The sequence below is a fragment of the Calliphora vicina genome, chromosome 4 (genome assembly GCF_958450345.1).
Source record: "Calliphora vicina chromosome 4, idCalVici1.1, whole genome shotgun sequence".
In the NCBI taxonomy this organism is placed as follows: domain Eukaryota; kingdom Metazoa; phylum Arthropoda; class Insecta; order Diptera; family Calliphoridae; genus Calliphora; species Calliphora vicina.
The window spans coordinates 115,651,354-115,665,323 of record NC_088783.1 but is presented as its reverse complement, the minus strand read 5'-3'; the positions used below and the strand labels follow the sequence as shown (position 1 = coordinate 115,665,323).

General features: G+C 22.7%; 1 protein-coding gene across 12 annotated transcripts in view; it reads right to left on the bottom strand.

Annotated features, from left to right (window-relative positions):
* The window catches only part of trol (terribly reduced optic lobes), a 239,541-nt gene that overhangs the window by 147,686 nt on the left and 77,885 nt on the right, over positions 1-13,970 (bottom strand). For all 12 annotated transcript variants that reach the window (XM_065510085.1, XM_065510086.1, XM_065510087.1 and 9 more), the window contains one exon: positions 9,657-9,776. In XM_065510085.1, the coding sequence (XP_065366157.1) occupies positions 9,657-9,776 (120 nt within the window). The remainder of the gene's footprint in view (positions 1-9,656; positions 9,777-13,970) is intronic.

Genomic DNA, 13,970 nt, shown 5'->3' with positions numbered 1-13,970 from the left:
TTTCTTTTTTCCATATTAAATTCAGTAGAACATTATTTTTTTCCTTTTTAAATGCTGCACTTTTTCGTTTAAAATTTTTGCATTTTTTAAGTTTCAATATTATTTTCAGTTTTAATTTTTTTCAATATTTGATTTCAAATCAAAAATCCTTTTTTGTTTTAAAAAAATAATTCTCACTTTTCACTGGTATTTTATTTGCAAATTTCAACCCAAATTGGAACTATCGTTCTATTTGAAAATTTGAATTCCCCTCGAAAAAAAGGAATATAATTTTTGCTTTTAATTATTTTAAATATTATTTTCTTTTTTAAAGAACTTCAACTGAACAGAACAGTAACAATTTGTTGTTTTTTCACCACCCGCGTTTCAAATTGAAAAGCTTTTGCACAGTTTAACGTCTGAAGTTCAACTGAATGGAAAAACGAACGTTAAGCTAACGAAAAACCAACAAAAAAAAGCAATTCAATTCAAATATAAAAATACGAAATTTCACACTGTGCTCTGCTGTGCACACAACTACAACACAATGAATACATAAATGTAAGTTTGTGTCTGTAATGGAATGTCAGAGTGTGTGTCTGTGATTGTATGGAGAAAAGTAGCAGCAGCAGTAGTAGCTGCTGCCTGTTTTGTCTGACTGATCCAAAAAATCTTATAAACCAAGCGGAGTTGTCAGCAAAACGCGTTAGAAATACGCGAACGCCAACAGCTAAAAATGAAAGAAAATGCTCAATGGAAAAGTCATGGTTGCAAAAAGCAGTGACTGATGGATGGATGGATGCATGGTTGGCTCTGGTGGTTTGTCGTTGTGTAAATCTGCCTATGTGTTTGAATGTGTAAAGTTATGTTGGGTGATGTTCAAGCATCTTTCATTGTTGGCTTCTCAGTGCTCCAACAATAACACAAAAAAGCGAAGGAAATAGTACAAGCCAGAAAAAATCATAAAAAAAAGAAAAATCTTGTAAAAAAAATGCATAAAACTGAAAATCAAAACCACAAATCGTTTGATGGCAGTGGTGACAATAAATAAACAACAACAACATCACCAACACAACCACCATCACCACCACTAACAATAAAAACAATATGAGCATGAAAAGTAACAGCAATTACGAAGACCACGAACGACAAACCAACCAACCACACGAACCAACAACCAAACAGAAAAGAAAAACAAACAGAAACCAAAACAATGTCGACAAAACCAAAGCAACATGTTGCGTAAACATGTAGCCAAGGGAAATCAAACAAATAAAAACAGATGCAACATGTTTGAAGCACGTGGAGGCAACCAAAATGTTGGAATCTAGAGAAATATAGGAAAATAGCTAGAATTTATAAAAAATTCTAAAAATTATTCGTCAGAAAAAAACATATTCGAATTAATTAATGAATTTATTTTACAAAACTGAAAATTTTATTCGAATAATCGATTAATTTATTTGTTACCGGTTAAAATATAAGTAAATATTCCACATGTTATGAAATTTTGTATTAAAATCAAACTAAAAATTGTATTCGTGCCGGTTTTTAATCGAATAAATTAAAAGGGATTTTCATAAATGTTTAAAAACAGTAATTTAACTAAAATTGGATTTCATTTTTATAAAAATTTGATTTTTAAATTTTATTCGAATAACCGGTTTTTTATTCGAATAAATTATTCGTTACCAATTAGGTAAAAAAAATTAAAAAAGAAACGTTTTCTAATTAAAATAAACTATATTTGGTTGAAATTTATTTCTGGGTTTTATTCGAATAATCGGTTCTTTATTCGAATAAATTATTCGTTACCAATTTGATACAAAAATCATAAAAGAAACGTTTTCTTATTAAAAGAAACTTTATTTGCTTGAAATTTATTTCTGGGTTTTATTCGTATAATCGGTTTTTTTATTCGAATAAATTATTCGTTACCAATTTGATAAAAAATTAAAAAAGAAACGTTTTCTAATTAAAATAATCGTTATTTGCTTGAAATTTATTTCTGGATTACTTTGCGAATAACCGGTTTTTTTATTCGAATAAATTATTCGTTACCAATTTGATACAAAAATCGAAAAAGAAAAGTTTTCTAATTAAAATAAACTATATTTGGTTGAAATTTATTTCTGGGTTTTATTCGAATAATCGGTTCTTTATTCGAATAAATTATTCGTTACCGGTTGGGCACAAAAATCATAAAAGAAACGTTTTCTAATTAAAATAAACAATATTTTGTTGAAATTTATTTCTGGGTTTTATTCGAATAATCGGTTTTTTATTCGAATAAGTTATTCGTTACCAATTTGATACAAAAATTAAAAAAGAAACGTTTTCTAATTAAAATAAACTTTATTTGCTTGAAATTTATTTCTGGATTATTTTGCAAATAACCGGTTTTTTATTCGAATAAATTATTCGTTACCAATTTGATACAAAAATCGAAAAAGAAAAGTTTTCTAATTAAAATAAACTATATTTGGTTGAAATTTATTTCTGGGTTTTATTCGAATAATCGGTTCTTTATTCGAATAAATTATTCGTTACAAATTTGATACAAAAATCGAAAAAGAAAAGTTTTCTAATTAAAATAATCGTTATTTGCTTGAAATTTATTTCTGGATTATTTTGCGAATAACCGGTTTTTTATTCGAATAAATTATTCGTCACCGGTTTGTCAGAAAAATCAAAAAAGAAACGTTTTCTAATTAAAATAAACTTTATTTGCTTGAAATTTATTTCTGGATTATTTTGCGAATAACCGGTTTTTTATTCGAATAAATTATTCGTCACCGGTTTGTCAGAAAAATCAAAAAAGAAACGTTTTCTAATTAAAATAAACTTTATTTGCTTGAAATTTATTTCTGGATTATTTTGCGAATAACCGGTTTTTTTATTCGAATAAATTATTCGTTACCATTTTGATGCACAAATTAAAAAAGAAACCTTTTCTAATTAAAATAAACTTTATTTGCTTGAAATTTATTTCTGCATTATTTTGCGAATAACCGGTTTTTTATTCGAATAAATTATTCGTCACCGGTTTGTCACAAAAATCAAAAAAAGAAACGTTTTATAATTAAAATAATCGTTATTTGCTTGAAATTTATTTCTGGATTATTTTGCGAATAACCGGTTTTTTTATTCGAATAAATTAATCGTTACAATTTGATACAAAAATTAAAAAAGAAATGTTTTATAATTAAAATAAACTTTATTTGTTTGAAATTTATTTCTCCATTATTTTGCGAATAACCGGTTTTTTTATTCGAATAAATTATCCGTCACCGGTTAGTGACAAAAATCAAAAAAGAAACGTTTTCTAATTAAAATAAACTATATTTGGTTGAAATTTATTTCTGCATTATTTTCCGAATAACCGGTTCTTTATTCGAATAAATTATTCGTTACCGGTTGGGCACAAAAATCAAAAAAGAAACGTTTTCTAATTAAAATAATCGTTATTTGCTTGAAATTTATTTCTGGATTATTTTGCGAATAACCGGTTTTTTATTCGAATAAATTATTCGTCACCAATTTGATACAAAAATTAAAAAAAGAAACGTTTTCTAATTAAAATAAACTATATTTGGTTGAAATTTATTTCTGGCTTTTATTCGACTAATCGGTTCTTTATTCGAATAAATTATTCGTTACCGGTTGGGCACAAAAATTACGTTTTCTAATTAAAATTATCTTTATTTGCTTGAAATTTATTTCTGGATTTTATTTGAATAACCGGTTTTTTATTCGAATAAATTATTCGTTACCCGAGATTTTCACCATAAGTAAAAAAGGTTATTTAACTAAAATCTAATTTAATTTTTATAAAAATTAGATTTTTGAATTTTATTCGAATAACCGATTTTTATTCGAATAAATTATTCGTTACTGGTTTTCTATAAAAATATTATAAAATACATACATACATACATATTTTAATTAAAAAAAACCCTTTTTTTCTTGAAATTCTTTTCGGGTTTTATTCGTAGAACCTGGTTTTTAATCGAATAAATTACACGTAACCCGGATTTTCACAAATATTAAAAAAAATTTATTTAATTAAAATCTGATTTAATTTTTGAATTTTAATCGAATAACCGGTTTACCTTCATTTTCAAACGAATAATCGTTCAAAATTATTCGAATAATTTTTTATTTGTTAACGATTTTTTCCCAAAATCTGAATTTTAAGTTATTTCTAAGCATTTTTCTTAAATTTTTTTTTTATTTTTTTTATAATTTATTACTATTCATTGCATTTATCCGATTAATATTTTATTCGTTTTAGATTTCCCTAAAATTAGCAATTTTTGCTTTCTTGTTTTCTAAGAAATATTTTTTTATGATTTCTTAACGAATAATCGTTAATAATTATTCGAATAATTTTTTTATAGTTAAAATTTTTTTCCAAAAATCTTTATTTTATAACATGTTTATGCATATTTATTTAAGTTTATTTTAAAACATAAAATTATTTTATATATTTAAGGCATAGTTGTAGATTATATGAATATTTTATTCGATTAATTTTTTATTCGCTGTTGATTTGAAAAAAAATTATAGTTTTGTTTTTATTAGAGTAATACAAATAGTTTAAGATAATTTTCAAACGAATAATCGTTCAAAATTATTCGAATAATTTTTTATTCGTTAATGATTTTTTCCCAAAATCTGAAATTTTAGTTAGTTCTAAGCATTTTTCCAAAGTTTTTTTTTATTTTTCTTTTAATTTATTACGATTTATAGACCTTTAAATAAGACAATTAAATTTTTCACATACTTGAGTGAATTTCTTCTAGCTAAAAAATGTTAAAGAATAATATTGTCTATAAATAAAATGTCGATATAAATTGAAAGCATTTCCTCATTATTGCACTAGGAGTAAGAAGTCTTGGGCTCCCCCTCTTTACAAATTTTATAATTTTTATGTTTGTGTGTCTTCGATGTTCCACAACACAAAAGACCTATTAAGTGTTTATGTTTTATGAGTTTATCAAAACAATTTAGTTAAATTTCTTGTAATTTTTTTATAGCACACTACACACTTACGCTTTGCTTTATTTTTTTTCTTAACTTTCAATATGTGTGTGTGTGTTGTAGCAATCTAATGTTGCAAAGTGCTCTTAACCTTATGAATATGCTTTTTTTCGTTGCCCCTTTTTTATAAACTCACTTGATGTTATTTTGTACACTGGGAGTCATGTTTTCTAAAGTAAGTGCTACTTCTAGATTTTATCTTTTTGCTGCTTTTGTAGTTGTTGAAATGACAAAAAAAGTAACAGCAGCAGCAGGAGTGTCAGTTCGGCAAAGAACGAAAAAAAAAAATCAGTGCACAAAAATTTAATCAACACCAAAGTTTAGAGGATTTTATTCGTTTTTCCAGTTACAAAAAAAAAAAGAAGAGCTCGTAGCTGTATGCAAAATTATTTTATATCCTTGTTATGGTGTTGAGTGGTTAGAGAAAGAAAGTGGCAAAAATATGCAACTGTCTTGTAAAGTAGTAAACAAGTACAAAGAAAAAATATGATTTTTTTACAATGTAATTTTAAGTAAACTAGAAAGTTTAGTTAAAGATTAAATTTAATATTTAGAGAATAATTATTTCAAACTCAACAAAAAATTTTAAATTTTTGGAATTTTTTTTTTACTTTTAAAATATTAGAAATTAAGTTTTGAAAAAAAAGTTTTTTTTAAAAGAAATTTGTTTCTAGCTTAACTGTTGCCATTGTAGATTTTACAGTTAATTTACACTTTCATTTCATACACGACTTTCAGTAATAAAGTGACAGCATAAGCTTAAATGTTTAACATCACACGAGACCAACCAAAGGCCCCAAAGAGAATGGAGAAAACTGATAGTAAAAAAATTTAAGATATTTCTTTAGTTATACAAAATTTTAGCAAAAGAAATTTTTTTTTAAATTATTCGAATAAAATTTTCCGAATAATCGTTAAAAATTTCCATTAAACCTTATAAAATCCATTTGAAATTTATTAAACATAAATAATTTAATAAAAAATCTTGATTTTGTAACGAATAAAAATTTATTCGAATAATTAAAAACCGAATAATTTAGAAATTGTGCTCTAAATTTTAAAAAAAATTAAAGATTTTTCTTTAGTTATACAAAATTTTAGCAAAAGAAAAAATTTTTTTTTGGAAAAAAAAAATATATTTTTTTAAAATTATTCGAATAAAATTTTCCGAATAATCGTTAAAAATTTCCGTTAAACATCATAAAATTCATTTGAAATGTATTAAACATAAATAATTTAATAAAAAATCTTGATTTTGCAACGAATAAAAATTTATTCGAATAATTAAAAACCGAATAATTTCGAAATTGTACTCTAGACTTTATAAAACTTCTTAAAAAACTTAAATTAAAATAATTCAATTGAAAATTATGATTTTAATCAGTAAATTTTTCCTTTAAAATTATTGAAACTTCCGGTTACTTTAATTTTATTCGATTAAAATCCGGGTTTTTATTCGGATAAATTTTTCAAAATTTTTGCTAAAAAAGAACAAATAATAACGTTTTTCTAATTTAGCATATTTAAAGCAAAAACTAAGAGTTTTTTGAAAATTTTTCGAATTTTATTCGAATAAAATATTGGAATAATAACCGGTTTTTTAATCGAATAAATTGTTGAAATTGATTTTTTATTATTATTATGTTTTTAATGCTTTTAATTATAACCAAAGTTCAGGTTGCTATAATTTTATTCGATTAATATTTTTTTATTCGAATAAATTTTGCAAAAAAAATGTTGAATTTTTAGTTCATTTTTAAACAATTTAATGATACATAAAGATTCGATTACTTTGATTTTATTCGATTAAAATCCGAATTTTTTAATCGAATACATATAGCATTTTCTTTCTCAAAATATAAAATTTTTAATTTTTAATGATTTTTTTAATCGTTCTAATGATTTTTTAATCGTTCTAATGATCCGATTAAAGGTTGCTATAATTTTATTCGATTAATATTTTTTTATTCGAATAAATTTTGAAAAAAAAATTTTGAATTTTTTGTTAATTTTTAAACAATTTAATGATACATAAAGATTCGATTACTTTAATTTTATTCGATTAAAATCCGGATTTTTTAATCGAATACATATAGCATTTTCTTTCTCAAAATATAAAATTTTTAATTATTTTTTAATCGTTCTAATGATGCCTATTGATCTGGTTATCCTATTTTATCCGATTAAAGGTTGCTATAATTTTATTCGATTAATATTTTTTTATTCGAATAAATTTTGCAAAAAAAATTTTAAATTTTTAGTTAATTTTTAAACAATTTAATGATACTTGAAGATTCGATTACTTTAATTTTATTCGATTAAAATCCGGATTTTTTAATCGAATACATATAGCATTTTTTTTCTCAGAATATAAAATTTTTAATTATTTTTTAATCGTTCTAATGATCCGATTAAACGTTGCTATAATTTTATTCGATTAATATTTTTTTATTCGAATAAATTTTGAAAAAAAAAAATTTTGAATTTTTAGTTCATTTTTAAACAATTTAATGATACATAAAGATTCGATTACTTTAATTTTATTCGATTAAAATCGGGATTTTTTAATCGAATATATATAGCATTTTCTTTCTCAAAATATAAAATTTTTAATTATTTTTTAATCGTTCTAATAATGCCTATTGATCCGGTTATCCTATTTTATCCGATTAAAGGTTGCTATAAATTTATTCGAATAAATTTAAAAAAAAAAATGTGTAATTTTTAGTTAATTTTTAAACAATTTAATGATAAAATATATGAATAAAACGCAATAAAAACGATTTAAGTGGCGAATATGAAATTATTCGTGTAAAAGGAAACAAATATCGGTAAATTTTTCCTTTAAAATTATTGAAATTTCTCTAGATTGAAAATTATATTAAAAAAAAATGCAAAAAATATGATATTACTAACGAATAAAAAATTATTCGATTAAATATTAACGAATAATCGGTACATTTATTACCCAAAGTCATTAATACTTAATGGAAACGAATAATCAGTAAATGTTTCCTTTAAAATTATTGAAACTTCTCTAGTTTGAAAATTATATTAAAAAAAATGCAAAAAATATGGTATTTGTAACGAATAAAAAATTATTCGATTCAATATTAACGAATAATCGGTACATTTATTATCCAAAGTCATTGAAACTTATCTATTTTTTTCTTTTTAAAGTTTGAAATGTCAAATATCATTATTTTCCCTTTAAAATCTAATAATTATTACAAATTTCCTTTATTTACTTCTATTTATTTAGTTTGCCCATCTCTGCATTAATTCCACATAACAGTAAACACTTATTGTTACCAGTTATTACTAACACACACACTCTAGTGTACTCTTTAAACAGAAAACACACTCAACCACCCAACCACCTACTCTCTACATTGCTTCTGTTATTGTTGTTATGTTTATGTGTTGTCTCTCTGTCTCTTTATTCCTTGGGGGAGCTATTTTCGGGTTTGTTTACAAATTACTAACGGATGTTGATGGTTGGCTCGCATAAAAAGAAAACGACTACATACAGCAACAGTAACAACAACAATACTGTAATCATAACAACAATAACACGAAATATATGAGTGAGTGAGTAAATGAATGGTTGAACATGGTAATTTTTATGATTACCACGATTGTGAGAGTGGATGCAGGATTTTTTTTGTTGTGTTGTGCAAAAATGCAAATTTTTTTTTATTGTTGTGTGTGTGGTTTATTAATTAGATCTTCATTTATATATATTTTTTGGGTTATTTTGTTTTTGTAAAAAATATAAAACGGGAAATAAAGATTTATACAAGGAAATTTACATTTTTGATTAAAAATTTGTGGTTTAAACTGCACTATAAAATAAAGTAGTAAATTTTTCATATCAAAAAAAAAAAATAATATAAAGGAGAAATTGGTAATATTTGTTAAATTTATATTTTTGTAAACAAAACTTTAATATTTTCTATATGAAATAAAATTTCTTGTAATCAAATCCATTGCAGTTGTATAGTTTTCTATTTGTTCTAAATAGTTTTAATTAAAATATTTTGTACTTTCTCCTTGGAGCATAAATTGTTCCACACACACACACATGAAAACTCCTACTTTTTTTGTGTGTGTGTGGCCAAAAATGTCAAAACTTTTTGGTAAAACATAATTGTATGTTAAAATTTATTTAATACTAATCTCTTGTTTGGTTGTTAACAACACCACCCACCACAATAACTATAGAATATGACCTTAAGAGTTTTTAAAACCCAGCAACATTTTCAAAAACAGAATTAAAAGGAAATTTTTGATTTTTCCCATGAATTGTAATGCTGGTTTATTTCTATATGATTTCATTTAGCTACATGAGTGTTTTTGAATATTCCATTCAAACTTTTGTGTTTTGCAAATATGTTTTTCAGGGTCATTTTCATGATATCAAAAATTAATTGAAAACTAAAGATTTGTTTTTCTCTTAACACTTAAAACTAAAATGATTTGATCTGTTTTTTGTTAAAGAAATTAAAAAAAATATTTAAATTAAATTCAAGTGTCTCAGCTAAAAATATTGTTTGCAAATTATAGAAAAACATGAAAAACTTAAAATAAACTTAAAAACTGTTTAAAAAATAAATAATATAAAAAAAGCTCACCTTTTTCGGGACAATTAAGTTCATCGGTGTTGTCGATACATTCACTAAAACCATTGCACAGATATTCTTTGGGCAGACAACGATTATCACATCTGAATTCATTTTCTAGACATTGGTTATCTGTTTATGGTTCATTACCAGGTTTAAAAAATGTAGAAAAACAAAAAATTCCAATATTAATTTCATTATTTCAATTCAATATTTTTAACAAAAATTTGTATAAATAACACACAAAAGGTTAGCTAGTGATGAGATATTTGCATTGATATGTTTTTGGTTTAGTAACAGGTGATTCATTACTTAATACTTAATAAAATATTATCTAAAAAAGGGTAACTTGAAAAAGTAACCGCTTTTTAAATCTTTTATTTCAGGTTAAAAAACCTTTTAAAAAAGTAACCTCTAAAAATATACAAGTATTTTAGTAAGTAATTAACTAAACTAAAATAAATATTTAAATTTAAACAAATTTTATTCAAAATATTTTAAAATTTCAATTAACTAACATGGTTACTTAAAAAGTAACCATATAATTTACATAGATATTTGAAAAATTAATAGCAGAAAATCAGCATACATAAATTTATTTTAATTTTGGCTAAACAAATTAACTAACTTATTAAAATATTATGGTTACTTAAAAAAGTAACCGCCCAAATTATCTAGTTATTTGAAAAATTATGTGCTTTTATTAATATCACATAAAAAACTTAGTTATTTTAGGAAATAAAATGGTTACTTAAAAAAGTAACCGACTAATTTATCCAAATATTTAAGAAATTAATAGCTTAAATTTACTAATTATTAAAGAAAAACCATTCTCTTGGTCAAATTTCAATAAAATAACATGGTTACTTAACTGACTTATTAAAATATTATGGTTACTTAAAAAAGTAACCAGCTAAATTATCAAGTTATTTGAAAAATTATGTGCTTTTATTAATATCACATAAAAAACTTAGTTATTTTAGGAAATAAAATGGTTACTTCCAAAAGTAACCGTCTAATTTAACTAGATATTTAAGAAATTAATAGCTTAAATTAACAAATTAATTAAAATAAACCATTTTCTCGGGCTAACAAAGTAACAAAAATCAAAATTTACTCGAATACCCACAAAGTAACTGGTTTATTTTTAATATGAAATGGTTACTTCCAAAAGTAACCATCTAATTTAACATGATATTTACGAAATTAATAGCTTAAATTAACTAATTAATAAAAAAAACCATTCTCTTGGTAAAATTTCAATAAAATAACATGGTTACTTAACTGACTTATTAAAATATTATGGTTACTTAAAAAAGTAACCGGCTAAATTATCTAGTTATTTGCAAAATTATGTGCTTTTATTAATATCACATAAAAAACTTAGTTATTTTTGAAAATTAAATGGTTACTTCCAAAAGTAACCGTCTAATTTAACTAGATATTTAAGAAATTAATAGCTTAAATTAACTAATTAATTAAAATAAACCATTTTCTCGGGCTAACAAAGTGACAAAAATCAAAATTTACTCGAGTACCCACCAAGTAACTGGTTTATTTTTAATAAGAAATGGTTACTTAAAAAAGTAACCATCTAATTTAACTAAATATTTAAGAAATTAATAGCTTAAATTTACTAATTATTAAAGAAAAAACATTATCTTGGTCAAATTTCAATAAAATAACATGGTTACTTAACTGAATTATTAAAATATTATGGTTACTTAAAAAAGTAACCAGCTAAATTATCTAGTTATTTGAAAAATTATATGCTTTTATTAATATCCAATAAAAAACTTACATATTCTTGAAAATAAAATGGTTACTTTAAAAAGTAACCGTCTAATTTAACTAGATATTTAAGAAATTAATAGCTTAAATTAACTAATTAATTAAAATAAACCATTTTCTAGGGCTAACAAAGTAACAAAAATCAAAATTTACTCGAGTACCCACCAAGTAACTGGTTTTTTTTGATAAGAAATGGTTACTTCAAAAAGTAACCGTCTAATTTAACTAGATATTTAAGAAATTAATGGCATAGACGAGTACCCACAAAGTAACCGGCTTATTTTCTGAGCCTAATACAATTTTGTAATAAGATTTAAGAATAAAATAAAATTTAACGTTTGCTAAGCTAAAAAATAGATATAAAATGTAACAGTTAAAAAAAGTAACCGGTTACTTTTGAAAATTTTTGAAAAAATTACAAATTCCAAGAAATATAAACATTTCTTATAGAATAGTAGGGAAAATTTAGTGGTTACTTACAAAATGAATTGTTACTTATAAAATGAACCGATTACTCATTTCAAAAAATTGATTTTATATTAAATAATTGAAGAAAATAAAACTTGCTGAAGTTTAAAAAGACTTTTGTCTTTAAAAATTAGAAAAAAATTAAAATATAGCATGGTTACTTAATTAAAGTAAACGGTTACTTAAACCCAACTTTAAGGAAATTGTAGCAAAATGCTTAATTCTGCTTTAAATAAGCTAAACATTTTTTTAACCAGAAAAGAATTATAAGAATCATTATAAGCAAAACGATTACTCGATTACTTTTGTATTATTCGTTTATAATTTATTTAAAATAGCTGTAAAGTTAAGGTTATCATAAAATAAATTTATAAAAAATAAATAAAATTTCCTAAAAACCGGTTACTTTCATATTATTCGATTAATAACCGGTTTTTTTATTCGAATAAATTTTGGAAAATATTTTTTTTTTAATTTTTAGTCCTGATATTAATTAATAAATTATTGATATATTCGAATAAAATTCGTTTTTCACCAGTTACTTTCATATTTTATTCGTTTAAAATCCGTTTTTTTTCATTCGAATAAATTTGGAAAATATGTTTTTCGGTAATTTTTAACATTATCATAAAACAGATTGAAAAATAAATTTCAACAATTTATTCGATTAAAAAACCGGTTTTTATTCGAATATTTTAAGAATTTATTCGAACAAAATTCGAAAAATTTTCAGAAAACTCTTAGTTTTTGCTTTAAATAAGCTGAATTTGAAAAAAGTTAACATTTTTAATTTTTTTACAAAAATTTTTTAAAAATTATTCGAATAAAAACCCGGATTTTAATCGAATAATATTAAAGTAACCGGATCTTTATGTATTATTAAATTGTTTAACAAATATTTAAAAATAAAAAATATTTTACAAATTTATTCGAATAAAAAAACCGGATATTAATCGAATAATATAAAAGTAACCGGTTTTTTTTAAAATCTTATTTGTTGTTTATTAATATGTTTTATGATAACGTTAAAAATTACCAAAAAAAAATATATTTTCCAAATTTATTCGAATAAAAAAACCGGATTTTAAACGAATAAAAAAAACGGATATTACTCGTTTAAAATACGGTTTTTTTATTCGAATAAATTTGGAAAGTATATTTTTTTGTAGTTTTAATTGTTACCATAAAACATATTGATAAACAACAAATAAAATTTTAAAAAACCGGTTACTTTTATATTATTCGATTAATATCTGGTTTTTTTATTCGAATAAATTTTTAAAATATTTTTTTTGTTTTTAAATTTTTTGTTAAACAATTTAATAATACATAAACTTTCGGTTACTTTAATTTTATTCGATTAAAATCCGGGTTTTTATTCGGATAAATTTTCCAAAAAATTTTCTAAAAAAGAACAAATAACATTTTTCTAATTTATAATATTTAAAGAAAAAACTAAGAGTTTTTTTTGAACATTTTTCGAATTTTATTCGAATAAATTCTTAAAATATTCGAATAAAAACCGGTTTTTTAATCGAATAAATTGTTGAAATTGATTTTTTATTATGATTAGGTTTTTAATGCTTTTAATTATAGCCAAATTTTTTAATTTTAAAACAATTTAATAATACATAAAGATCTGGTTACTTTAGTTTTATTCGATTAAAATCCGGGTTTTTATTCGGATAAATTTTCCAAAATTTTTGCTAAAAAAGAACAAATAATAACATTTTTCTAATTTAGAATATTTAAAGAAAAAACTAAGAGAGTTTTTAAAATTTTTCGAATTTTATTCGAATAAATTCTTGAAATATTCGAATAAAACCGGTTTTTTAATCGAATAAATTGTTGAAATTGATTTTTTATTATTATTATTAGGTTTTTAAAGCTTTTAATTATACCAAAAGTTCTGGTTGCTATAATTTTATTCGATTAATATTTTTTTATTCGAATAAATTTTGACAATTTAATGATACATAAAGATTCGATTATTTTAATTTTATTCGATTAAAATCCGGATTATTTTTTAATCGTTCTAATGATGCATAAAGATCCGGTTACTCCAAT